The sequence below is a fragment of the Dermacentor andersoni genome, chromosome 3, assembly GCF_023375885.2.
Source record: "Dermacentor andersoni chromosome 3, qqDerAnde1_hic_scaffold, whole genome shotgun sequence".
NCBI classification, from domain to species: Eukaryota; Metazoa; Arthropoda; class Arachnida; order Ixodida; family Ixodidae; genus Dermacentor; species Dermacentor andersoni.
The window spans coordinates 88,491,317-88,515,996 of record NC_092816.1 but is presented as its reverse complement, the minus strand read 5'-3'; the positions used below and the strand labels follow the sequence as shown (position 1 = coordinate 88,515,996).

General features: G+C 49.0%; 3 protein-coding genes across 6 annotated transcripts in view; all 3 read left to right on the top strand.

Annotated features, from left to right (window-relative positions):
* Positions 1 to 4,603, top strand: part of LOC126525061 (uncharacterized) — a 72,317-nt gene extending 67,714 nt beyond the window's left edge. For both annotated transcript variants that reach the window (XM_055067512.2, XM_050173118.3), the window contains exon 18: positions 798 to 4,603. In XM_055067512.2, coding sequence (XP_054923487.2) covers positions 798 to 1,036 — 239 coding nt within the window. In that variant the 3' untranslated portion in view covers positions 1,037 to 4,603. The remainder of the gene's footprint in view (positions 1 to 797) is intronic.
* Positions 4,604 to 4,997: 394 nt separating this feature from the next.
* LOC126525070 (D-dopachrome decarboxylase-like) lies at positions 4,998 to 6,990 on the top strand. Its single transcript, XM_050173132.3, has 3 exons — positions 4,998 to 5,733; positions 5,961 to 6,133; positions 6,863 to 6,990. Exons 1-3 carry the CDS (start codon positions 5,626 to 5,628, stop codon positions 6,906 to 6,908), a joined length of 327 nt encoding a protein of 108 aa, XP_050029089.2. The 5' UTR covers positions 4,998 to 5,625; the 3' UTR covers positions 6,909 to 6,990.
* A 713-nt stretch (positions 6,991 to 7,703) lies between these two features.
* Positions 7,704 to 24,680, top strand: part of LOC126525062 (uncharacterized) — a 140,588-nt gene continuing 123,611 nt past the window's right edge. For all 3 annotated transcript variants that reach the window (XM_050173120.3, XM_050173119.3, XM_050173122.3), the window contains exon 1: positions 7,704 to 7,868. The gene's annotated coding sequence lies outside the window, so the exon portion shown is untranslated. The remainder of the gene's footprint in view (positions 7,869 to 24,680) is intronic.

Sequence of the window (24,680 nt, the reverse complement as noted above, 5' to 3'; positions counted from 1 at the left end):
TAGAAAAATTGGAAAGTGGAAAAAATATTGTGGTTCTTCAAACAGCATCTATAATAAGAGTCAAAGTGGGCAAATTTCGTATGTCAATTGGTATCTTACGTGAATTGGTTGTGGTGTACAAGGGTTCTACAAAAGCCGTATTTCAATAATACTAAATTTTTTGAGATTCATTGGTAACATATCAATTTTGTCCGCTGTAGATGTACTATTAATGCGATTCACATAAGTGTATTATAATTTTTCATTGTTGAGTAACATAGTTTTAAACATGATAGTTTTCTTTTCTGAGAATTTGCCATTTTCGCCAATTTTTAATAACGAATTGACAACCTAAATGAAAAATTCGAAACCAGAAGTCAGTAGAATTTAAGTATTTCTTTTAAACGCAACAAACCTCGTCAAATTTTGTGCAATGGTTACAGAGAAAAACGAATTCACCTTCTACATGTATTTGGATAGGAGCACCCGAGCTAAAGCTTCCTCTTAAGGAGGAGGCCAAGCTGCATTGTGAGCCCCCCCCGAACGAAATTTCTGGCTACGCCACTGGTCAGTACATATCTAGGTTATGCTGTTGGTTAGCTGTTGACCCAGCCGTAGCAGCACTGTGGCTACAACCCACTACTTCCTGCGAGCTTACAGCGTGAAGATCAAATGTGGATGACATAAGAGACAAGGGCTCATCCATGTTTAACCTTGGCACTGTACTCTCACAATAATGGCTCACCAACTTGCTCAGTCAGCAACCCCTCTACTTGCATTTGAATCCACCTATGCATCTCTTGCATTGCTGCATGCAGATGCCAAGGGTGCCAGCATGGTGCCCGGTGGACTCCCCGGTCGTGTGCCCGCTGTGCCAGCAGCAGCGGCTGCGGCGGCAGCAGCTGCCGCAGCCGGGATGCCGCCTGCCAATCTGGCCAAGTGGTTTGGCAGCGACGTGCTGTACCAGCCCACCTTGCCCCCCGTTCCCCACCAGAAGGCCCTGCTTGTCGAGGAGGTGGAGCGACAGCAGCAGCAAGCTACGGCCGTCAAGAACTGAGCAACGAGTGCATCGCCACCTTTTGCCTGCCAGTTTCTCTCGCCCGGAACCTTTCTGTGCCGGCCTGTCCAACAGCAGCAGCCTGCTCGCAACGTCCTGTGCACTCGTCGTGGCAGACGACACACTTTTCTGCCCATCGTTCACCCTCTTGGTGGGGGATGCCTGAAGATGTTGGGTGCCTCTCTGGCAGGCCTGTCGGGCCCCTTTTGCCAAAGCACCTTCCTCCCTCGCCCCAGTGCACTGTGCGTGACCCGGTGCCACTTAGTAGGCAGATGCTGCGGAACATAGGAGGGAGCAGTTCTTCTCCAGTCGTGGTTCTTTTTTCTTTTTCTTTTCCTTTCTGTTCTTGGGGCAACTTGTGTATGTGTGTTCGACATGGTTGGGCAAAAGGTGGTTTGAGTGAAGCAGCAGTGTTTCAAGTGTACTATTTGTGTACCCTTACTGCACTCCATTCAGGTGCTGTTGATGACGATGGTCAGGAAATGGAAGTACGACTAACATAAACGCGCCCTGCGTGGTGTGCGAGGAGCTTATCATTGCTGTCGTACGTGGGACACTTTCTCCCAGCTCGTTCTTTAGTTTACGTTGGCTTACATTGTTCAGCTTGTTTGTGTGCTGCAAACGGCTAGTGTTGCAAAAAAGAAGAGAAAAAAACACGGCATTCAAAGGAACACATGAAAAAGTGCATACAGTCTGTATTACTTCACAACTTTTTGTGGTCTGCATTTTTTTTTTTCTTCTGTGTAGGGAGTGTTTGTGTGCCTCCTGCTTCATTGGAGAGAGCACCGTAATTTAATTCATTTCTTCTTCTGGGTATGGATTCCTTGAAATTTTTTAATTTGAGCTTTTTCCTCTGCAGCCAAAGTACAAAGTGAGAAAAAAAAAATCAAAGTGGCTGCATTTCTTTTTTTTCCTTGTCTGTACTCTTCTGTGCACTGTCCCTCGTATTCGTCTCGTGGGTTCCTCCTCCCGGTGTGTTTGCACGTGCAAGTCTCGTTATTTCGGGATCAGCGGTGTGTTGAGACTGCTGCGAAAAAGTCTTTGAGGAAGAGGGAACCTTTGCTCTGGCTGCACGGATCTGCGCAGTCTGGTGTGTGTGTGTGCGCAAACGTGTTCGTGTCTCGTACAGTTTTCGTGTAGGCTCGTAGTCGTGTCCTGTGCCATTCTGTTGGTGTGTTCTAGTTTCGTGCATTAGTAGGGATACTATAGGAAACATTGCACCTTGTCTTCTTGTTTGTCCTTGTCATTGTGCGCATTCAAAGTGCGGTGTCTCGTTCGAAGTGTTTTTCTTTTCCTTGTGCCGGCAAATTCTGTTCAGCTTTTTTCTACATGTGAAGTTGTTGATGTGATCTGCATCATGTTTATGTATGCATTAACATTTGTTACCGCTTGCTGTGCCCGTATTTTGTTCGTTATGTACACGTATTGGCAGGTTGATTCTAGTTTGCACACTAGCTCCACGATGGCTCGTGCTAGTTCCATACATTGTGAGAAATGTCCCATTTTTCATCTTCCCAGCTCATTTGTGCATCTTTAACTAACTTTTTTTTATTTGACTATCTAGGCTACTGCTATATCGAGTGGCTTCTTGAGAACCTCAAGGGACGCAGGCACTTGTTCACTCAATGTGGGCTGGAAAAGTCTCATCGAACGAGGGGGCACATACACCTCCAGGGTGGCATTGCTCAAAATTGATTAGTGACAATCTCGCCTGCATTTTCTTCCCTTTCAATGCATGTTACTAGCTTATGTTGTAGCATATTTCTCTGTACTTGAAGGTGCTTTAAGTCATTTTTTTTTCTTACTTTTTTTTTTTGTCTTGCAACGGTCTATACATTACTCAGGCTGGCACTTTTTTTTGGGGGGGGGGGGGGGGGGGGTTGAGCCTGTTTTTGCTTGTCGTGTCGGCTCGTAACTCATGCTGCATCTGAAGTACTGCCGCGCCTTGCATTCGATCGATGGCTGTCGCTGCCAAAGCTGCTGCATTGTTTCCTTCTGTGTGTACTGTCGTTTCCTGCGAAAGGCCACCACTGCACCACCGTGCATTTTGCCGTTGGCAATTTAGCACTGGGTGCTGAAGTCATTTACCGCTGTCGTGCATGGGCTATAGGCACTAGTACGGCGCTCCCCCCCCCCCCCCCCCCCCCCCTTTTTTTTTCTCACTTGACGTTGCTTTGTTCCATTGACGTCAAAACATGCAGCTGGTTCTGCGAATTCTTTTTTTCTTTTTCAAATTGTTGTGTGTAAATGTACGTTCCATGTTTTCTGTGGTTTCCTTTCTTTTCAGGTCCTTTGTGTGAGATCGTGACGTCCATGTTTTGTTCTGATGGGGATAAAAAGAGCTTTGAAAAGTGAAAAAAAAAATGAAAAAACGATAGACCTTTCTCAAAATAAGTGATAAGCTTGTTTCTGAGAAAAAAAGTAAAAATGAGTCTGTGATAGTCATTTCAGCTCTTCATGCCCTTTATTCTATTTTTTTGTTGTTGTGTGCCCTCCCCCCCCCCCTCTCTGTATTTCTTATTTTCCCAGTCTTGCGTGCCCTGCAAACTTCCTGTGCCTGGATGTTGTTCTGGTCATCACTTCACTCTGTCAACTGTTGTCCTTATCTACTAGAGTGTGTGTGTGCGTGTCTGTGTGTGTAAACAAATGCGGGTCTCCAGTAGTACATACTTCTGTTCCAAGATTTTTCTTCCCCTCAAAGCAGTGGTAACCATTCTGGTGTCTTGCTTTTTTTTTTTGCAGGTTTAAATTTGGTGCTCAGTAGTTGTTGGTCGCAGTAGCATATATGCCTGTCCAGTGTGCGTGCTAAAACTGTGCTGTAAATAGCAGTGTCTCCTGGGTTTTCCAACTTTTCAAAAGTTTTTGTTTGTTCAGTCTGCCATCAAAACAGGTCTGTTGTGCATTAGGCATCTCTGTACATAACCTAGGCGAATGAAACTCATTGTAAATGTCCCCCCTCTGCTGTGTCGCAAATTGTCGGAGCTTTGTGTAGCACTGTTTCGCTGCCTAAATGCACTCAAGGTAAAGGGGAGAAAAAAGTCGTTATTTCTTTCGATGGCCCGTAGTTGTAGCTGGCAATGCTTTGTTTCCCTGTCTCCAGTGAGAGTATTGTGGTGTATTTTGCATTAGTCGGTTGGATTAATGTTGGTACCGACGTGCGTCGACTGTGTGCGTTTTTTTCTGTAAATAGTGAGACTGTTCCGTGTGAGCATGTGTGTGTTTGTGTGAGTGAGCAACAGTGGGAAAAATGTTGCGTTGTAACTCAAGAAGAGTTTTAAGAATTATATAAGAGTGAAATGGTTCTTTGATCCTGCTATATTTTTTCTCTCCTTCCCTTGGATATATATTGTAGTCACAGCATCCATGTTCCAAATTCTGTGGGAAAATTTGTTATAAAGGTACAGGCATTGTATAGCCATTCTATGGCTTGAAATGTTAAAAACGTGGCAGCAGCGTCACCCAAGGCTGCATTTGAATGGACTGGTTGAAGCATTTCGATTTGAAGCAATTTGGACCCTGCTGCGCTTTTTCCTTCCTCTCTGAAATAAATTGTGCCTTTTTATTGAAGCCTTGTCAGTTTCTTTTCATGTGTGCATTAACCCACATACCACCTTATGTGGAAATCGAAGCGCTATGCTGCGAGTAGCACTATACTAAATGCAGTCAGCACGTAGCTGACTACAAGCTGTTTAAGGGAGTTCCTGGGGTGCGAGACAGGTTCCAATGACCTAGGGAATGAAGAGGAACTCTTTGCTCACTATCCAGAGGTGTGAATCGTCGGCAGTTAAATGGGAAACGGCATCACACAGCCGAATGGCTTACATGGTGAAATTGCGGAGTAGCCTGTTTTTGACTTGGGATTCTAGCCACGGTAGCACTGTGTACGATGTGCGCAGTGTTGCCTTGAAGCGCGAGTGACAAGGCCAGTTGCCTGCCCTGTCAAATCTTTAGTGGTAATTAGCTCATTTCCCTAGTATGTTTAGATGATTGAAGCGCGCAAGCTACGAAAAACTCAGTGATGTGGCGCTTGAGCACCTGACAGGTGCACTAAAACATTCGATTTTGTACATCGCCATGCGCGAAACATTTAGCACTTTCCTTTTTCTTCCGCGTGAGCTCGGAGAGAATCGACTACGACGTGGTACAACCAACGCGCCCGACAGGCTTCATATAAAATGCTTAGGAGGCGTGTAATGCGCTCGTCTAATGTGGATGTCGCGCGGTACATTTCCGATCGCGATGGGGACATATGTGCCTGAATTTTTCGACCGCCATTGGCTCCCTTGCCCGAAGGAGCCAGCCAGGATAAATTTAATCCCGATCGGGCTCTATAGCGATCGAAAATGCACCTTGACGCACCCGTATAACATAGCGCAGCCAGTCGGGGTACTCGATACGATGAAGTTGCGGAAACGCGGCGCGATGCCGTTGTCTGTCGTCTGGCATCAATGGTGCTGCTTTTAGGGGCGGTCCGCTGGTGCCCTCCGCCCCGCTTATCAGCGTTCGTAAAGATAACGATCAGGCACTTTGCGCGCGACGACTCGCTATAGAGCGTCATAAGAGCAACGTGCGCACCTTTTAGCTCCGTCATGCCTATCTGCACGCTCAAGACGAATCTTCTAGCTAGCAGAATTCCGAATGGTTTCAACGTAAAGTTTGCCCAGTGTGTTGCCTCCCTCCTGAAGAAAGATATCGAGGTGAGATTGCGAACGTGTATCAGAGCGCATGCTGTACTTTGGGCGGGTGATAAGTTTGGTAGCTTTCGGATGATTTGATAGTGCACGCAAGTATAGCTTCTAAGCGACTATTTCGCCAGCCAACAGAAGATTTTCAGGCCAGAAAGCTTTTAAAGCCGCGTGTACGATTTTGACAGCGCATTACTCTTCAGCGCGTAGAACGTGACCCGTGCCTTTTGTGTTTACAGAAAGTGACCGTTATTGTGGAACCCGGTTTGGAAATGTCTAGAGCCGGCACGACTGATCCCAACTGTCTGTGCTCGATTCATTCCATCAACGTGTTCTCTCCAGAGAAAAATAAGGAGTACGGCAGCAAATTGAGGGATTTCCTCTCGGCAAACTTAGCCTTGCCGCCGAAAAGGTAATAGTGCGTCTGGTTATTTCCCGTTCTGCCGGTGTCAAACTTGGCTATTCGCTTCGCAAGAAACTTTGAGATGCAGATAAACAGATTTTGGGAAGTTGCCGATTTCTGTTGGGAATTACGAACCACGAGAGCGCCTTGTTTTGCAGTGGTGGTAGGGCGAGTGGTTGCCGTCTTGTGCCGTGAAGCCGGTTCCTTATTCTATGACGACACGAACCTGCGTACGTTTCGCAGTCTGCGAGCTCCTCGCGCAAGACGCTGTAGGCACACTGGAACCGAGTGTTCGCATGTATGTTGCAACGTTACTAAAACGTATGTTGCGCATGTTGCAATGAAGGAACCACGGGAGGAACGGACGGAATCGATGGTGTCGCCACGGTGTCGCACTTCATTAAATGCTGTTTGATGTGCAATGAAAGCCATGTCGCACAACCTTTCTCAAAAATTGCAATTATCATGGCAGTAATAGTTTTGCTCGCGGTGTGTATACGTCTTTTTCTTTTTCCTATAATAGGGCTTTTTTTTTTAACCTACAGTTCGTGCAAACTCGTGTGGACACTAGCTACACTCGTGTAACAAGTGTAGAAAAAAAAAAAAAAGAAGCCCTCATGTTAGTTTGATTCCAACGCGCCATTATAGAAGCCTGTTTCAGTTTCGGTTTCGCTTTTAAAAGTTCCGGCGCGTTTGGTTGTGATTTTCATCACTTTGTTACTTTTCTTTCATTTTCAGGATTGTCATAACTCTGTACGACCTGAGTGCCAATGATCTCGTCTGAGAGTTTCTTCACTCCAGTTGCGGACTCTGCGCTGTGGCATTTGCGTCCCATTATGTGCAATAAAGAGTTTCGGCTATCGTGACTACCCTATGCGTGATATATATTTCTTGACTCGTTATAAGTTGCGTCATATTGAAAGGCCTTGTCGAGTATCCAAAGCATCTGATAATGCGAGGCTGACGCGTGCCTCCACCATCGTGCGGATACAATGAGCGGAACGCACGACGTAAAACTGTTCAGCCTTGAGCCATGTCCGCTATGCCTTAATCGGTAGCAGAGATGCTTAGGTGACCGTGACAATCGTGAACATCGTGATCGGGACACTCGTTCTCTGGTGCGCCACGTTTTTTGCGTGCACGTATTTTACAGAGGAACAAGGAAGACCATTGTTTTCGAGAACGAGAACGCGATCGGCGTTGTGTGCGCTGCTCAGCGTTATGTTCCTTTCGCTTTGAAGCTGAGACCGACGCTAAATCGAATGTCGTCCTCATACCTGTGAGTGCAGTGTAGTTATACAATGAAAGCAAATCATTTATGTTTCGCCGTGAAAACAGAGGGATTTACCGCAGAGTGAGTGTTGAAATTCGCCTCTCAAGGTTTCCTCGCACACCAGTTTCGGTTACTACGTCGATACACATAACAAAGGTAAGTTTGTGAAAATTTACTTGTCCTATTAACCAAAATTCTTTAAAGCCTGATTTCGTTGCTCCATGCATCCCCTTGTGTTATCGCGTGCATGTTTATTTCGCTGCGTTCGGCCGCATTTACGTTGCGGTTCGGCAACTATGGGCTTAACAAAAATTTTGGAAGGGGTTGGTGCTGGCAGGCTAGCTCGGGGTCGCAGAAAATAGCTATCGAGTTTGTTTCACCAGTTTTCGTTACTGTGTGCCATTTGAGCCCTGCTCCACCGACATTGGACTATGACAATGACCGATTCCAGCGGAACTGCGTCTTCCTGAAGTGAGTGGCAGTTTCTCGTTTCTTTTCAGGCGACCCCACAGTCGTGTTCGCGTTTTTACCCAGTGCGCACTGCTGTCCCATCCGCATCTTTTGAAATTTCAATGTCAGCGGTCTTTTTAATTTCAAGAACAGGTGGTGTCACTGATAATGAAGCTTGTCTTGAACACCGTACGATATACAAGCCTGCGTACATTCTTGCGCAATGTTTGTCACGTTGTGTCCAATCCGAAGAAAACGCGCGCTCTCGTGAAGAAATCTGGACTGTCAGTTGTGTGAACAGCTGGTGACGCACCGACGTATACTGGTCGCGTATCTGTCAGCTCTTTGCGCTGTTGTCGGGCTCCTCATCCTCCGTGACGCGCCCCGTCAAGTCGACTCATTAGTTTAACTAGTGCGTGTATTTCGACCTCCCGAGAAAACACTATCGATCCGTCCAGACGTCCAGACGCATCGATTCGTCCAGACGGATAAGGGTTCGTTCTCTTTTTCTTTCTTTTGTCTCCAGCACCACGGACAGTCCTTGTAGAACGCACTCGAGACGCCCCGTTTATTTTCTTGGCCAGGATAGCCTTCGGTCATCGCGTGGGCGTGCGGCACGTACAGTACTTGCAGATACGAGTGATCGCGTTCTGTTCATGCTGGCATCCGCGTTGGCAGCCCCTGGGCAGTGCTATACGCGCGTACGACCGGCCAGCTGCGTTTTTTGAGCCGGCAAATCGCTTCAGCAGTGTTGTTTACGGGGCCGCAGTCTGCTCAGTCTATCCGAGGTACCCGTCGATAGCATGTGAATGCTGTTTCACGCTAGCCAAACGTAGCGAGTCGCCGTTGTGTAGTTCTCGGTTGGTGCCTATTTGTCTGCGAAAACTTTCGCTTTGCGAGGGAACAAATTTCACTACTGCCGTGCTGACGTTGGACGTTGTGTCCGTTCACGTTCGTCCGTCAAGAAATGCGCTGATTTAAAGAAGAAGAAAGGTAAAGTTAGCGGCGTGAGCGGTGGAAGTGGGGGAAATGCAGGAGGGACACGCTTGGCTGCGCTTCAAGTTTGCTGTAGCGAGGAAGTCGAGCGGAGTTGCCCAAACTGTTCTTGGGCGAGCGATGAGTTATTTGCCCGGAGACACGGGAGAGCCCGCAGGATGCTGCGACAACTGAGGGAGCCTGGACGGCTGGTTTCTGACGCATTTGCTGCATACCGGGTGTTTCTTTCCCGAGCTGCGCTGTTCTCTATTCGTAGGTGGCAAGGCCTTCCTCGAAGAGCAGGAAAAAAGAAATATACAAGTGAGCGACGACAGTTCAGTGCATTACGCTTGTTTGGGCTTCTTTCAGGTGCGTGTTCCTCGAGCGAATAATAATTAAAAAATAATAATAGAGAGGAACGACTTTCGATGCAGCTTTTCTATCGAGGTGTCTTTTGCTTCTGTGGTCGAGCCAAAACCGGAGGGACAGGCGTCATCATGGACTTCTTTGAGACGTCAAAGAAGGAAACACTTGGGCGCGTACGATTCGCGTGACATTCTGTCGTGAAACAACATCGTGTGAAGAAGAGCAGTTAGCTTCGAGATCTGTGTTCGACACAGGCACAAACCACCTGATTGTTGCGTGCGGCTAAGTAGCTCGCCACGGTAGTTGTTAGCAAGAGCACGGGACGCATTTAGGACGTGTTTAGGCCGGGCTTCCGGCATCATAGCCTTTATGGTTCTTGCTTCTTTATAAACTGGGAAAAGCGAATATTGACCCTAACGTATTGGCGTGGATTGGATCCTTCCTTGCAAACCGTTCACAATTCGTGCAGCTGTAACTCCTCGTTAATTGCAGTAACATCTGGTGTACCGCAGGGATCGGTGCTCGGTCCCTTACTTTTTTCTTGTCAATGTTAACTATGTACCTATTAACCTTTCGAGTTCAGTTAAACTTTTTGCTGATTATTGTGCCGTTTATCGTGCGGTTAAGAATACTAACGACGCTGAATCGCTGCAAACTGACCTGGACGCAGTCTCTATCCGGTGTCATAAACGGCAAAATAGGTGACCCTTAATCGACTAAATGCAAAGTGATGCGCTTTTCACGTCGTAAAACCGCAAATCTTCCAGTGTATTTTAATAACAACAACAACACATCTTTACTACCTGTTACATCGTACAAATGCCTTGGTGTTCTTCTAAACGCGATTCGAATCGTCATGTCAGCCACATTGTCGCCAACGCCAGTCGCGTGCTGAAATTTTCTATAGCTTCTTCTTCTAGCTGTCAAACTAACACGATGTAAATCTCTCGTGCGTACCAAGCTAGAATATGCTTCGTCAATGTGGGACCTTCAAACTAAGTCACTAGTAGCAGCCATTGAAGCTGTACAGAATCGCGCAGTCCCTTTCATTTGTTCCAACCATAAACGTTCAAAAGCGTAACACTCATGAAGAATGCGTTATCATTACCGCCCCTTGAGGTGCGCCAGAAGGCGTCACGACTGAGCCTTTTGTTTAAAATTTATCATTCCAACGAAGACCCAAATAATGCACCGTTCATCCCACCTACCTACATTTCATCACGCATTGATAATTCGCATAAGGTTGGCATGCCACTTGGCCGCACTACTGCTTGCTCGGCATCATTCATTCCCCGGACGTCATCGCAGTGGACCCACCTACCGGCAGCTTTACTTACAACAATAATGAGATAAAAAAAAAAAAACCCGATTGTGGGTTCATTTTGCAATAAATTAGAATATATGGGCTTCCTTTTTTCTTCACGGTGTAATCCTGCGTGGCGGGATGATGCTGATTTTGCACGTATATGCGTTGTTCTTGTTCTTAATGACATTTATACATTGCTCTTCCTAACTGCATTGTCATTGGTTTGTATTATATAGCTATTGTGAGTGTTCCTATATAATTTTACATTTGTAATATCGCGTTTGTACCGTGTTGTTTATTTCGAATCCCGGTACAGGCGGCTGCATATCGATGGGGGCGAAATGCGAAAACGCCCGTGTGCTTAGATTTAGGTGCACGTTAAAGAACCCCAGGAGGTCCAGATTTTCGGAGTCCTCCACTAGGGCGTGCCTCGTAATGAGATGGGGGTTTTGGCATGCATAAAACCATCTAATTAATTTTTTTGTGTTGTTTATTACCTTAAAATCTTCATTGCGCACTGCATACGTTTTCTAATATTGTGTAATTTTAATTTCCTTCCCCTAGAAATCCTGTATAACGATGCTGCAAAAGTTTTAATCTGCACGCGTTAAATATTATTTTAAATAATTTTATGTATTGTTCTTATGTTCCTCTTTGTAGCTGCCCGCTCCCTTCTTTAGTGCCCAGACATGGGCCGTGACAGTACTAGAATAAATAAATAAATGCAGCCATCACACCGCTAGCGACGCAGTTGAATGGACACTTAGTACAATAAGTTATTGCAACTCCCCGCTTTGTGTCTTTGGTTCCTTTGGAGCGCAGTGTGGCTATTCGATGCCTGATGAACATTGAACGAAACCCAAGCAGTCGCTGTCGCATGTAAACCGTGTAGTCACGGTGAACTGGGGCTGAAACTGTATGGCGGGGTCGCTATGCAGTTTGTCCTTCGGTTTTGCGTATAGAGGCGTGCGAATATCGATTTTTTGGGACCGAATCGAATGCGAATGGAATAGTGCCAGAAGCGAATCGAATATCGAATAGTTTTCAAATTTACTGAACAGCCGTTATCACCATTTATATAAAACAACATTCACATCTCATTATTTTTCAGTTAGCGAGTTTCTGTCATTGCATGTATGGTGCGTTATGAAGCGGTGTTCATTAAAAGCACAGATGGAGCACTAGGAGCGGACAGGTCGTTTCTTCGCATGCACAGGACTAGAGAGTGTGGACGGCCACTGTGCGGCCTTCATATTATGGCCACCTGTAAAGTGACGTGGTTTGCTCCACTGCGCAAGTGGTCGTGTTTGCGCGACAGGCCCCATGTCAGCGCGGGGCGCGAAACGGACGCGCCGGCCGACACCAAGCGAGGGCGCCACGAAAACGCGACGGAGACGCGTTCCATGTGGTTGTCGCTTCCGTGAAATTGTAAGCGCGCCGTTTAGCCCTTGTTCCGCTCGTTTCCGTGTTTACGGTCACCTGCCTCCGGCGTAGTCAAAGCGGCGCAGCTTTTATATATGTATATATAGGAAGAGAAAGAGAGAGTAAATTTGTGCGTCTTGCAACAGCGGTTTTCTGGAGCTCTCTTTACATGCGCGCGCGCGAGAGAGAGAGAGAGAGAGAGAGAGAGGGAGGGAGGGAGGGAGAGGGAGAGAGCTAGAGAGGGAGAGAGTATATGGAAGTGACCCGGGAAAATCATGCGAGCGGCCCATTTGGGCACACAATGAAAGCGAAAAACCTTGTTCAGGCGTTACGGCTGCATTTGGGCTCCCAGAGCGCTCACCATGGAGTGATGCAAAAAGTGCCGGCATGCCGTGCGCTTCGAGCATATGTATCGTTTCAGTTGCTGAGCACTGCACGCGGAAGAAGAAAATAGGCTGCAGTCCAGATACTGCAGGTGACCGATTGTATGACGCGATGTCGTCATCAGGATTGCACTGCCTGCAGGTTCGGTCGGCGTTATAGGGAGGGACCACATTGAAACCGGACGTTACGAGGGCACAAACGTCGTGCGCAGGTGTGCGGATCGGCAATACACCGAGTCACAACCGACCTTTGATTGCGCACCACATTTAATTACATCATCTCCGGATTCGGTCCGGCTCTAAAAGCACCGTCTCCGGTGTTGACCCCCCATGCAGTTAACTATTACACTCTTTCCCGGGATCGGCCCAGTTTACCATTAAGCTTCAGGATCGGCTCAGTTTACAGTTAAACCTTTCCTGGCATTTCCCTACTTGGCAACAAACGGGCGGACAGACTGAAAAACTAAGAGGGGTGGAATGTAGGCTATACGAAAGGCTCGCTTTCATGAAAGCTCAAGGAGCGATTGAGCGTTTTTTGCAAACAGTATACTGAATCCAACCGAATGCCCCGGGATCAGTGTTCCACTATTTCTCTCCCCCCCCTTTTTTTTTTGTTGTCGCTGGTTTTCTCAGGTGAGCGTGAAATATCGCTCTTCTCATATCGCTTACTCCTCCTGATCAGGGATTGAATTTTAACAGCTGTTTCGAATAATCCGCCAACTTCCTGGGTATTTTTTCATAATGGTTTTCAGACACACGGTTTTATTATTATTATTTTTTGTTTCAGCGACAGCGGCAACAACAAGCAACAGTGGACGAACCCGTGTGACGTTCTTGCTTCCCGATTGACTATAGCGGCACCAGTAGCTTTGCCGCCACACTGCGCGGGGTTGGTGGGATAAAGTTTATAGACATTAGACGATGTTGTCACCTGTGTGTGTGTGTGTGTGTGTGTGTGTGTGTGTGCGTGTGAGAGAGAGAGAGAGAGAGAGAGAGAGAGAGAGAGGACAGGAAAGGCAGGGAGGTTAACCAGACGCACGTCCGGTTTGCTACCCTGCACCGGGGGAAGGGGGTGTGGGGATGAAAGCGACAGCGAGCGAGATATGTTTATTGTCTTCCCGGGCGCCCAGTTTTGGAGGTCACGTGATCTGCTGTGTTTCGGTGGCGGTGTTGTCACCTGCACGTTAAAGAACGCCACGGTGGTCAGAATTAATCTGGAGTCCCCCACTAGCTACGGCATGCGTCTTAATGCTATCGTGGTTTCGGAACGCAAAACTACACTATTAATAATAAAAAAAAAAGGTCGCCCCCTTCGTGTAGACACGCCTTTGACGAGACCCGCGGGGAGCCTCATGCACAATATATGCAACCCGATGCCTGAAGGGAGTTTGAAGAATTTGCACGGAGCAACAAGCCCAAAGTGCGCTTGTAAAGGAACCGCAGATTCGCCCGAAGGGCGACGAGGTTACAGTGGTAGAAGAACATTAGACCAAGTGAGGCTCGTATTTTTGGGGGCAGTATCAATTGCTGTAAGCATTCACTCACTAAATAAACACACGTGATGGTCACGCGCCCAAATACGCACATATGCAGAGTTCAGTCTATATCACCAAAAGACACTCGCGGTCACAGTCATGGCTTGATGAGCTGCCGCTTGCTTCGCCGGTTCATTGCGCCGCGCCGCCGAAAATCGGCAGATCACGTGACCTCCAACACTGGGCGCCCGGGAAGACAGCGCGCATCGAGGTATCAATCAGCCTTCCATAAATAAACATAATCTGTAATATAATAAACAATAATCTCGCTTGCTGTCGCATTCGCAGCGGATCGCCTGGCCCGCAACACTCGGCGCGCACGGGCCGCGCATGCGCCGTTGCACCTGGAACAGCACGGCGGCGGCGAGAACGCGCCTCGAGTCTTCGCGCAATTGCTGTCGCACTGATGTGAGCGGTGTTGTTAACCCTGCAGGGAGTCCGGGGGCGTGTGATATGTGAGGGAACGGAGCAAGAAGAGTCGCGGCTACAGCTGTGGTCTGCCCCGATGGGGTGGGTTGGGGGGGGGGGGATACGGCTTAATTAAGAAGGATGTATGGTGCAAGGTTAAAATAGGCGGAATAAATAAGAGCAGTACAACTAAGAGCGATTAGGATCACGAACTCCCGGTGCAGACACACATTTGATGTTCCGGCAACTATGACTCAGAAAGCATGATTTTCGTGTGCCCTATAGCGACTAAAAAACGAAGAAAGTCCAGAAAACTGCGACTCCGCACCGGCGGGCGTGTGCACTCGATGCCTTCGCGCAGCGAGGGTGTGGTTCCGCCAGTCCGAACGTCGCCCGACCACTGATGATTATAATTTATATCGGCATCCCCCCCTCGAGAAAGGGGCGGGTACAAATAGTGACACAACCTTGTTGAGCTAGTCAGGTTTTACCGCATCTATTGCACGCGGCTGATACATGCAGCCGTCTAGTGCAGGTACTGCATGCAACTGCGTAAGCGAGGCAGCAGGCAGCGCACGCAACGCAGGGCACCGTACCGCGGCACTGGTCAAGCAGAGCGTGGCGGTCGTTCATCGGAAGCGCAGCAGCGTCCGTGAAAAGCCCATCAGAGCTCTGTAGGTGCGAGCAGTCTCGCGGCAGACTTTCCGGGAAACGACTCGTATGGCGGAAGTGCTGCTAAACTCTTGTCGCTGTGCGTCTGTATGTATACACTGCCGACTTGTCACCGCGTGCCTCGTACAAAAGGGTCGTATATCTGCGCTCCGCACGAGCAAGAACAAAAAAAAAAAAAAAACGTTTCGAAGGTTTTTTACGCGTAACTGTTGAGGGTCCGTCGCGCATAAACCCCTTCCGAACTTTTTTCGCGATGCATGCCATTGGAAGAGAGGAGAAACATTCGCTGCCACTGGAAATGACCGTCCTTATAGACCGAAGCGCACGCTAGGCACAGCCGTTCAGGTATACTGCGAATCCTGAGTGACTTCGCTCCTGGCACTACTGTAACTTCGGCAAGGTTTATTGCTCGTACTTTACCGGCCGTTAAGTACGAAAGAAAAGAGCGCAAACTGGCGGATGTGCACCTTTCGTATTTCTTTAATTTTACCCAGATACATATGCTGTGGCGGTGGCCCTTCTTGGGACTTTCGGTATTTTTAAATTTTTTTTCTTTCTCAGTAGCGTTGTCTATCCGGTAGTCGGTGAGGCCGTCGGAGCGGAGCCCGTGAAAAGGTACTGTGTGGGTACCGCTCTGTTATTCAAGTAAGATTTTATTCATTTGACTTGACCTTGAGGCAGCCATTCCTTGAGGTGTACTTACATACGTGCGTAGATGCGAGCGACCGCGACGTCGGTTCGATACGCTTCGCGCGTCGCTGCCACGACATCCTAAGTCCAGACAGCGTTAGCAGCAGTAACAGCGTCGGGACGACCCCTCGCATCTTGTCGCCTTCGCTCGACGGATGCGAAGGCCCTGCGCACACGACGAGTTTGCATGAGAAGGGGTGGATGGGCTCTAGACAGCTGGAATACAGCACTACCAGCCTGTGATTTCTTTCTTTCTTTCTTTCTTTGCATCCTTCCGTCGCCCGGTGCGACGACTTCCGTCGTCCGACACTGAACTTGACGAGGCGGCGTCCCTTCGCCTCACCTCCTTGTGTGTGCGTCATGCAAGGCAGGAAGAGAGAGAGAGGAAAGAGAGGAAGAGCGGCAGGGGTGGTTACGTGTTGTGTACACATGCGCAGCAGCAGCGAGATGATGATGCACGAAGAGAGGAACCAAGGGGGGCCAAATGTGTATACGGAGAAAGGAGGAGGAGACAAAAAAAAAGTAAATCGCGGGCGTTGCACGCGATATCACGACCCGGGAGCAACAGTGGCCGCAGCAGCAGCAGCAGCATCTTCTCTCTCCTCCGCAGCCGTCACGAAGCTGCCGCCGTCGCCGTTCTGACGCCCTGCGCGCATTTTTGATTCTCTCGCCCTGTTTGAGTCATCCTCCTTTCGTTCTTATTTTGTTGCTCTAGGCGACGATCTTTCCTTTCTGCCTCCTTCATTGGTGGTGCCGTTCGTGTTCACCGTGGAAGTGGCGTGCAAAGAGGTTGGAAGGGGGGGGGGGGGGGGGGTCAGTTGGCGGCCTGCGAATGTGTCGTTCTCTCGCGGGCGCCCACGCTGAGAAGCGGCTGACGTGGGGCATGCCTCCATAGGGGTGCATACGGTGCGTGCAACGCAGCTCTGACGAAGCAGACCGACAGACAGACGGGCGGGCAGGGCCGTATATACACATAGCATCACCAGCGTCGGCATCCTCTTTGGTCGAGCGCGCGCGGTCATCGCACACTACGACTGCCATACTACGGGTCACCGGCTGCCTGCTGCAACGGCTCAGTCGTTAGGAGCACGTCGTTAGCGCGCCGCGGCAGTTGCATTGTATAGCCGGCCGAAAGCAGATCACTTCCCTCCCCCCTCCCTTCCCCTCCTCCCTTCTGGCTCGTCCCTTTGCCCTGGAAACGGCCCGCTTCACCCGCCGCGGTGCAGAGGAGGAAGGGGCTCTCGCTGCGAAGCACAGTCGACATCGCTGGTCCGCGTGTGTCGTCCCTGCCAGAAGAGGAGACTGACCGCGTCCCGCCAAGGTTCGGGTTAGTGCACCGTCAAGAGCGCCACCGACGTCCGTCCAGGCCTCTGGAGTAACGGAAAAGACACCGCTGTAGTGCCCTGCGTCACCCGTACCCGCACTACTGTGGAGCCGGGCGGATCTGTCCGGGCTCTCACCGGTGTCTCCAGAGGACCGCCGCAGGTGAACTCATAGCTGAAGATCCACACGGTCCGCGTGCAAGGAAGGCTCTGCGTCCGCTCGGTCTTCTCTCCTTCGCGAAGTGTGTGCACAACACGGAGCGGTCTCCTGCGGCGTACTCCGACGTCGTCGTCTGCGAATTCTCCCCTGGGGCCTCTTCCTTCCTGTAGTGGACGGGGGTCCGTCCTGCAGTGTACGCGTGAAACGCCGTATACCCGGCAATGGTGCTCGTGGTCGGTGCCGTGGACAGTTCGGCGCGCCTGTCCGCGGCGAGCGGCGGCGGCGTCCACGCGTCCGACGCGTTCGGATGGTGCTCGCCGTCGCGCCGACCGCTGGTGATGACCGAGTCGGCGGCGACGTCCTTGGGCGCCCTGCTGGCGGCGCCCACGCCGCCCCTGCTGCGTCGCATCCTGCTGCGGTCCCACGGTGACGCGCCGATGGGGGTGAGTTGGTTGGTGCTGTGTGGAGGCGGGAGAGGGGTTGTACATTGAAAGGGAGGGCCCGCGTAGGTGGGGTGGCTGCGCGATGGTGGTGCTGCATGCCCGGGCTGGTGCTCTAGCACACTTTGACAATCCGTTGACGTTTCGTATATAGTTATTCGGGCTGCGAGGGATCGAAACTGCCAGATACGTAAACTTGTGACGTCAACTTTCGATTTAACTTGCAGTATCTATCTTTGAGGTTCGAGACTTCGAAGCCGCGGCAAAGTGCGCTACCGTTCCGAGGCCTTCTTCTGAAACATCTGAACCTTGAACGCAAATGCACTTCGTCACAATATTTGTGAGCTCGTATCTCTAAAGTGGTGCAAACCTCACAATTCCTGTGTGTATGTGACTGCCGAACTCGCTGGCGCCAATACGTAAATTGCAATACGAGTCGTACAGCGTATATTTTTAAAGTTTATTAGCGAAATATTGTTAATTAGTAGTACATTTGGATTTCGCGTGGAAGCCGCCTCTTCAGATAGATGGTGCTAAAGAAAGTAACGCCTCGTACATTATAAGCACTGTCATTAGCTCAAGAAACCTGCTCAGTAAATTAGGCTCTATGCGTGATCTTACTTAAACACTGGTTGTAGTGTGAGCCAGCAGTATAGCGTGATCTTACTTAAACACTGTTACAGTGTAAGCCAGCGGTATACACATTTCTTTCAAGAGAAAGTGCTGGGCCTTGTCCGGCATCTTGTGGCCAACCTTTGCATCAAATTAAGAAGTGACAAATCAGTTCCGCGGAAGCCCTCAAAGCGGTGGGAGGTTCATATGAAAGGAAAAACGATCATCCACCCGACTGCGGCACGAAGCTACAGTGGAAAAACATACGAGTTTGTCATTAAAAAAAAAAAAAGATAAAAGCTTCGCAGCTGAAGAAAAAAAATTCGTGCCGCGGTCCGGGGAACGAACCCGCCACCAATGCCTTGGTCGCGGGCTCGCTCGCACACATACTCACCAACACTCGCACTCGACCCTCGGCGTCCACTCGCGTCGTTACTCTCCTCCACACAAGCTCACTGTCAGTACGACTCTATAGTTGACGCTCACGTTATCAGGCATTCGCTCCTCTTCATACTCAGATCTGCTCAAATACACCGACACTCGTTCCCATTCATATTCCATCACACCTTTCTTCGCTCACTCGCAGTATATATATCCCAAGTCTGTGGCACAATCGTAGAGAGAGCACACGAGTCGAGTGTATACTCATGAGCGATTTACATGCCCACGGTTGCATAACTCGGCGCGGTGGGTCGGCGTGCTACAATCGTGGTTTTTCGTCACGTCTCGCGCTATTCGAAAACTGGCTTCTCTCGGCTTTCTTCGGCGTTCGCGACGTCGCAAATTTCTGTATGTAAAGTTAACGTCGATATTTCTGGAAATCTGACGACGAGAGCACGATTAAAGCGTTTCCGTATACAGTTCCGCCTGCATCCAACTTCGGGATAAATGCTTTACGCAATCGCCTCCGAATCTCGGGAGGATGTGCTCACTTAGTTATGAAGCCTTGCCCTGGCGAAATTTGATCGATGAGTATGCGTCTGAACCCACCGAAAGTGATTTTTTCGAGACACGAAGAGGTATTATCCTTGAACCATTATGTACCCGCCGTGGTGGCGTATAGTGGCTTCGGCGATGCGCTGGAAAGCCCACGGGCGCGGGATCAAATCCCAGAGACGGGGGCCACGTTTCGGCGCGGGCGAGCTGCAAAAAACGCCCGTGTACCGTGCATTGGGTGCACGTTAAAGAATCCAGGTGGCCACAATTAAGTCGGAGTCCCCCGCTACGGCGTGCCTCATATTGGTATCGTGGTTTTGGCACGTAGAAACTCAGAATTCAATTCCAGGTGAACCATTATTTATACTCAGTTCTGCTTTTTCTCGGAGATAGAAGTTTATCAATAGAGCACTGGCGCATGTTTTTCTGATTTCCACCAAAGCTCCTTGTGGGTTGCTGTTCCTATGTCGTTGATTGTGTCGGTGGCCGCCTCGCACTCTGCGGAAATCAGCAAGAGATCCAGGCTCTTTCGCGTTGAACACAAGGTCGGTTGAACGCAGCGTAGTCTGTGTCGCAGATATACCATTGCGTACAGATGAACGTGATTCCAGTTGATGTCGACTAGACGTTGTCTCCTCAGGGCGCGGCCCTCACGACAAATCATGCGCGGTTCATACACACCCCATTCTCTTCACCCCGCCAACTGGCCCTCAGCGACATTCGTACTTGCCGGTCTCTATCACTTACTATATGGGGCTGTCCCAGTACATCTATCCATAGTATATAGCCCACAGGGCTTGCGCATTACTACGACGCAGAAGTGGGAGGCCACACTGTTCAGCTCCGACCCGGAAGCTGGGTCGCGGGCCGGGCAGATGCTATAGCCGTAAGCGAGGGACACCGGGACGACAACCGCCGTCGCCTACCACAACGTAAAAAAACAAAAAAAAAAAAACAAAAAAAAACATCCATTCATCTATAGAATTCCACTAGAGGTTGAATCGCGCCTTCCAACTTTTTTTTTTCCCCTGTCATTCACGATCTCGGGAAATATTGGATATCATACACTTCGTCTCCTTCCTCGCCGCTTCTGAATACGACGCGCGCAGTGTTTTCGTGCAGTAAAAAATGCCGATTAGACCGACCCCCCCTTTCCCCTCCTGCCTCGTCCGCTTCGTGCACGCTGGCTTTTGTCCCAGTTTTCATGCTTTCGTGCCTCTTTTTCGGCGCATTTTCGGCGCGTGACGCGCGTGACCTTGAGCCTGGCGGTCTTCTTCTCTGCATCTCCGCGTGCTTACTCGAGGGCTTTCCCCCCCGTGCACGGCTGCATTGCAAAACCCGCCGTGACCATCGGCCTGCTGCACGCACGCGCGCGCGTTTCGTGAATGCATCGAGCACGTTCGATCTTTTTCGTTCGCGCCCCGCGAGAGAGAAATGTAGAGGAATGCGGGCAAAACGGGACAGCCCGCGGCTTTCCTCAATAAACGCGCAGGTGGCGCAAGGAGACTTAAATGACGAGGCATTGAAAAAAATGGGAGTGCAGCCGGGGGTGTGCGTGGAATGAAATGATGTCGTGTTGGTGAGAAAAGAGGGGTGGGAGAAGGGAGCGGGGTTCGCTACTGCTGGCAAGTCAGTGAGGTAAGCCTCGGCGAGATCGAACACGGTGATAACACGAAGCTGCGCGCGTTCCATCGTTTCAGCGTGCGCAGCGAAAAAAATGAAAGAAACACTTCAGCGTTCGGGTTAATACGTTACGCATCAATAGGTTTTCCATTTGCTCGCGCCGACGGCGTGAGTTCTCTCCTTGGTCGTCGTGCGTTTGCAGTCTCTACACTCTACTTGGCCTGGATGGACTGGGGACCGTGAGAGACTTCCCGGACCACGGTGTACGTATACGTTGTATCGAAAACGCGGCGATGGTTGCCGATATCGCTCGTCACGCACGGCGCGCGGATAGTCGTTGCGGCGGTCTTACGTATGGTATAAGCCTTCTCATCCGAATATTTATGTTCATTCATTGTGGATAGGTTGGGCCTCCACGCTGCGCTCCTTCTGTAAAAGTGATGCTAAAGTGACGTACGCGACCCAGTAAGACCGTGGACTAGACGAGCACATGACATTTTTTCAGTTAACTTTCAGAAAAATGGAGGTTGCTGACGATTCCTTCGCTAATTTGGTCTCATCATGCGAAATCGATGCAGTATAGGTCCTCTCTCTCTCTCTTGGTGATGTTTATATGTGTCTAACTACTACTACTACTACTACTACTACTACTACTACTACTACTGCTACTACTACTACTACTACTGATAATAATAATAATAATAATAATAATTCATTTACGTGCCAGGAAACAACAATGAGGTGGTCTGAGTGTTGGCGTACGTACAGAGAGAGAGAAAAAGAAAGTAAAAGTGTAGAGCTGCAACGAAATTTGTGGTATAAAATTCAGATGAAAAAAAAGAAAACTGGATAAACAGCCGCATAATAAGCAACAATAAAACATTAACGCACAATTCTGGTAAGGAGCACACATACGGAAAGAGGAAGTATGTGTAGGCAGGAGATGAGTGCAGCTAGAAGGAAGACTCAACAAAAAGTTCGAAACTCGTGAACGGAACGAAGACAACACTCACCTTTTGAAGGATATCAGGTTGGAGAAAATGTGAGCTGTGCAGACTTTGCATTTCGTTAAGAGGCTAGTATCTGCTGAAAGAGGCAGAAACGTGGAAGGGTCTATGTTCCCTGGTAGTTTGCTGCGCGGAACCCGCAATGAAACAGAGGCTACTAGATCCGAAGATGTTTATTTATTTATTTATTTATTTATTTATTTATTTATTTATTTATTTGTTTGTTTATTGTGAATACGTTCAGTCGCCTTGGCTTTGAAGAGGGAGTGTTGTAACTCCTTGAATTATTTTACATAAAAAGAAGACGTTGGTACGACTGCGTCTACAGCTGAGTGACGGTAATGTACGATCATTATTCAAACTTGAAAAGTTGCTGGTGCGCGACGTCAGGAATATATATATAATCATGAGCTTTTTGCTGGTTAAGCTCAGCTAGTATGCTATTTGAATCGCTTGTGAAATACTCCTTACCACCGAGGAGTACTGAAGTAATGGGATGCGTACGGATGCGAACAATATGAGGAAGGGAAGTGGGGTACGGAATTCCCTTGTAAGCATGTAGATATAACCGAGCGGGCGCCGGCCTCGTGATGCTACGGGCTTAGGAGTGGACGGAGAAGCTGCTTATTGACCCTTTTCGCGGAGCGCGCACGAATACGAAACCACTACCGCTTCCACCTTGCTTCTGTGCGATCAGCTGTCAGAAGTGCAACTGAGTTTTCGTTAACGCACTGTGCTCTAATCATGCCGGATTGAATCATGAGGATTGAAGACGTGTGCAGTAGTTGGCTACAAAAATAGTGATTGGCATATTAAGGAATGGAATGAATCTGTGTAGCCAGAACTTCGTGGACCGTTGCTGCAACTGTCCGTACGTGCTACTGGCACTTCGAGATGTACGGCTTTCCTCGAAGATGCAGAAATTTGCTCATCCGCCTATCGTTGTATCGCTAAACTTAAAAAAAAAAAAGTGCTTCAGCCCCGGAACGTCGGTAAGAGTGAGTACCGCTCGTTAAACAATGACAAAGGGAGTAGCGCCCCTTCCTGTCATAGTACGTATTTCGCGCGCAGCATCTACACACATCTACCCCAACTGGCATGGAATCTTACCCCGAATATATCGCGAACGAGTCAATAAGTGAATGGGCGCACACTTGAATATATGCGCACCGTATACGCACAATAAATGACGGACTACACCGATAGCGCATGAATGGTCGAAGCTGAATGTTTCGCGACGGTCCACAAGTGTAAGCGAGTTACTAGCAATAATACATCTTTGCTATGAGGTATTACAATGTACAACACGGCTACGTTTCAAGCCTTGCGCGCAGCAAGAACAAATCATTTGGAAGTGAGCACAACCGCGAGCGATTAGGCAGAAAATAATCAGATAGTGACCGCACCGAGGAAGTCATAAATGTGACCAGACGCTGCTTCAAAATATTTGCCAAATGAAGAAGGAAGAGCAAAACACATTAATCCTGATTCAATTCATGGGCGGAAAGTTTGGATAGCTTGGAATATATATATTTATCTCGCTTTTAAAACAAGCGCCGTATATATACGTTGCTCGTGCCGTTTGGACATAGCTTAATCAGCTTCCAAAGCGCTTTTACATGTTCTCTGAAGCGGTTGCCAATGCTTCGTGTTGTCCACCCAATCACCGTCTACGATATATCCCGAAATAGGGGTTAGCTAAACCGCACCGGCGTCATACCCATTGCAAATGCGGAGTCAACGGAGGCAGTTGAGGCAAGCAATGGACGCTTCCCCACGTGATATAACATGGCAGCGCCCACGGGATCGCCGCGAAAAGGGCCAATATATAAGATTGCTTAACGCGATAGCGTTAAGGGCCCCGTGTCGCAGAAAATTCGGTGATGGTGTCGGCGTCCGCGGCGTTGTCCGTGAGCGAACATTGTCGTATATATTTAGGTATATGTATATGCCACGTCTTGCTGTACGACATGTGGTATAACCCGCCGTGGTTGCTCAGTGGCTATGGTGTTGGGCTGCTGAGCACGAGGTCGCGGGATCGAATCCCGGCCACGGCGGCCGCATTTCGGTGGGGGCGAAATGCGAAAACACCCGTGTACTTAGATTTAGGTGCACGTTAAAGAACCCCAGGTGGTCAAAATTTCCGGAGGCCTCCACTACGGCGTGCCTCATAATCAGAAAGTGGTTTTGGCACGTAAAACCCCATAATTTAGTTTTTTTGCGGTATATGCGGGTTATATTGCCACACCATTCTATCAGTAATGTTGCTCGTACCCTGTCCTACATTATTGACAAATTTATTCCTCGGAATTTTGAGAATGACAGCCCGCAAACAAATGTCATGAAAGGAAACACCGAAAGTAAAACAGTTGAGGCTAAATTTAATAACTCCATACGTTTATTAAATAGACGGTAATAGGTTGATTATCAGATGACAGAATGTAGGCCAAAGTTTCGTTTCTTGAATTCTGCGCCGGAACCGCAGCGCCGCTGCGTCAGTATATGACGTCACGAATTTTCTTTCTAACCATATTTTGGCCGTTGCTGCTCGCTGAACGTTATCGAAACTTTACGAAGTTCTGCCCTTGGTTCATTTAAAATGCAATGTAGTCCACCTTTACCGATAACAAACCAACTACGTAGCCCAAGCAGACGCAACGGCAGACTCCTCAAACGTCGTAGATGGCGTATATGCAGTCCGCATTATAATTTTGACGGAGGTCCTTCAACGTGCGCCCAAAGTTTAGTTCCACCACGAGTATATGCATACGTTCGCGTTCCGCCTCCGTCGGAACGCGTGTGCCGCGGCGCAAGTGTAGAACCCCGCGACTTGCCGGCGTACTTGTGCGTGCACGCAGAAATAGCTCCTCGCCGATGCAGAAGAACGCGGTTCTCTCGTGCATCTTGTGCGCTGCGAGGCAGCTTCGCCAGCGGCTCCACGAGTATACATACTTATATGGTTCGCCCATAAAACTT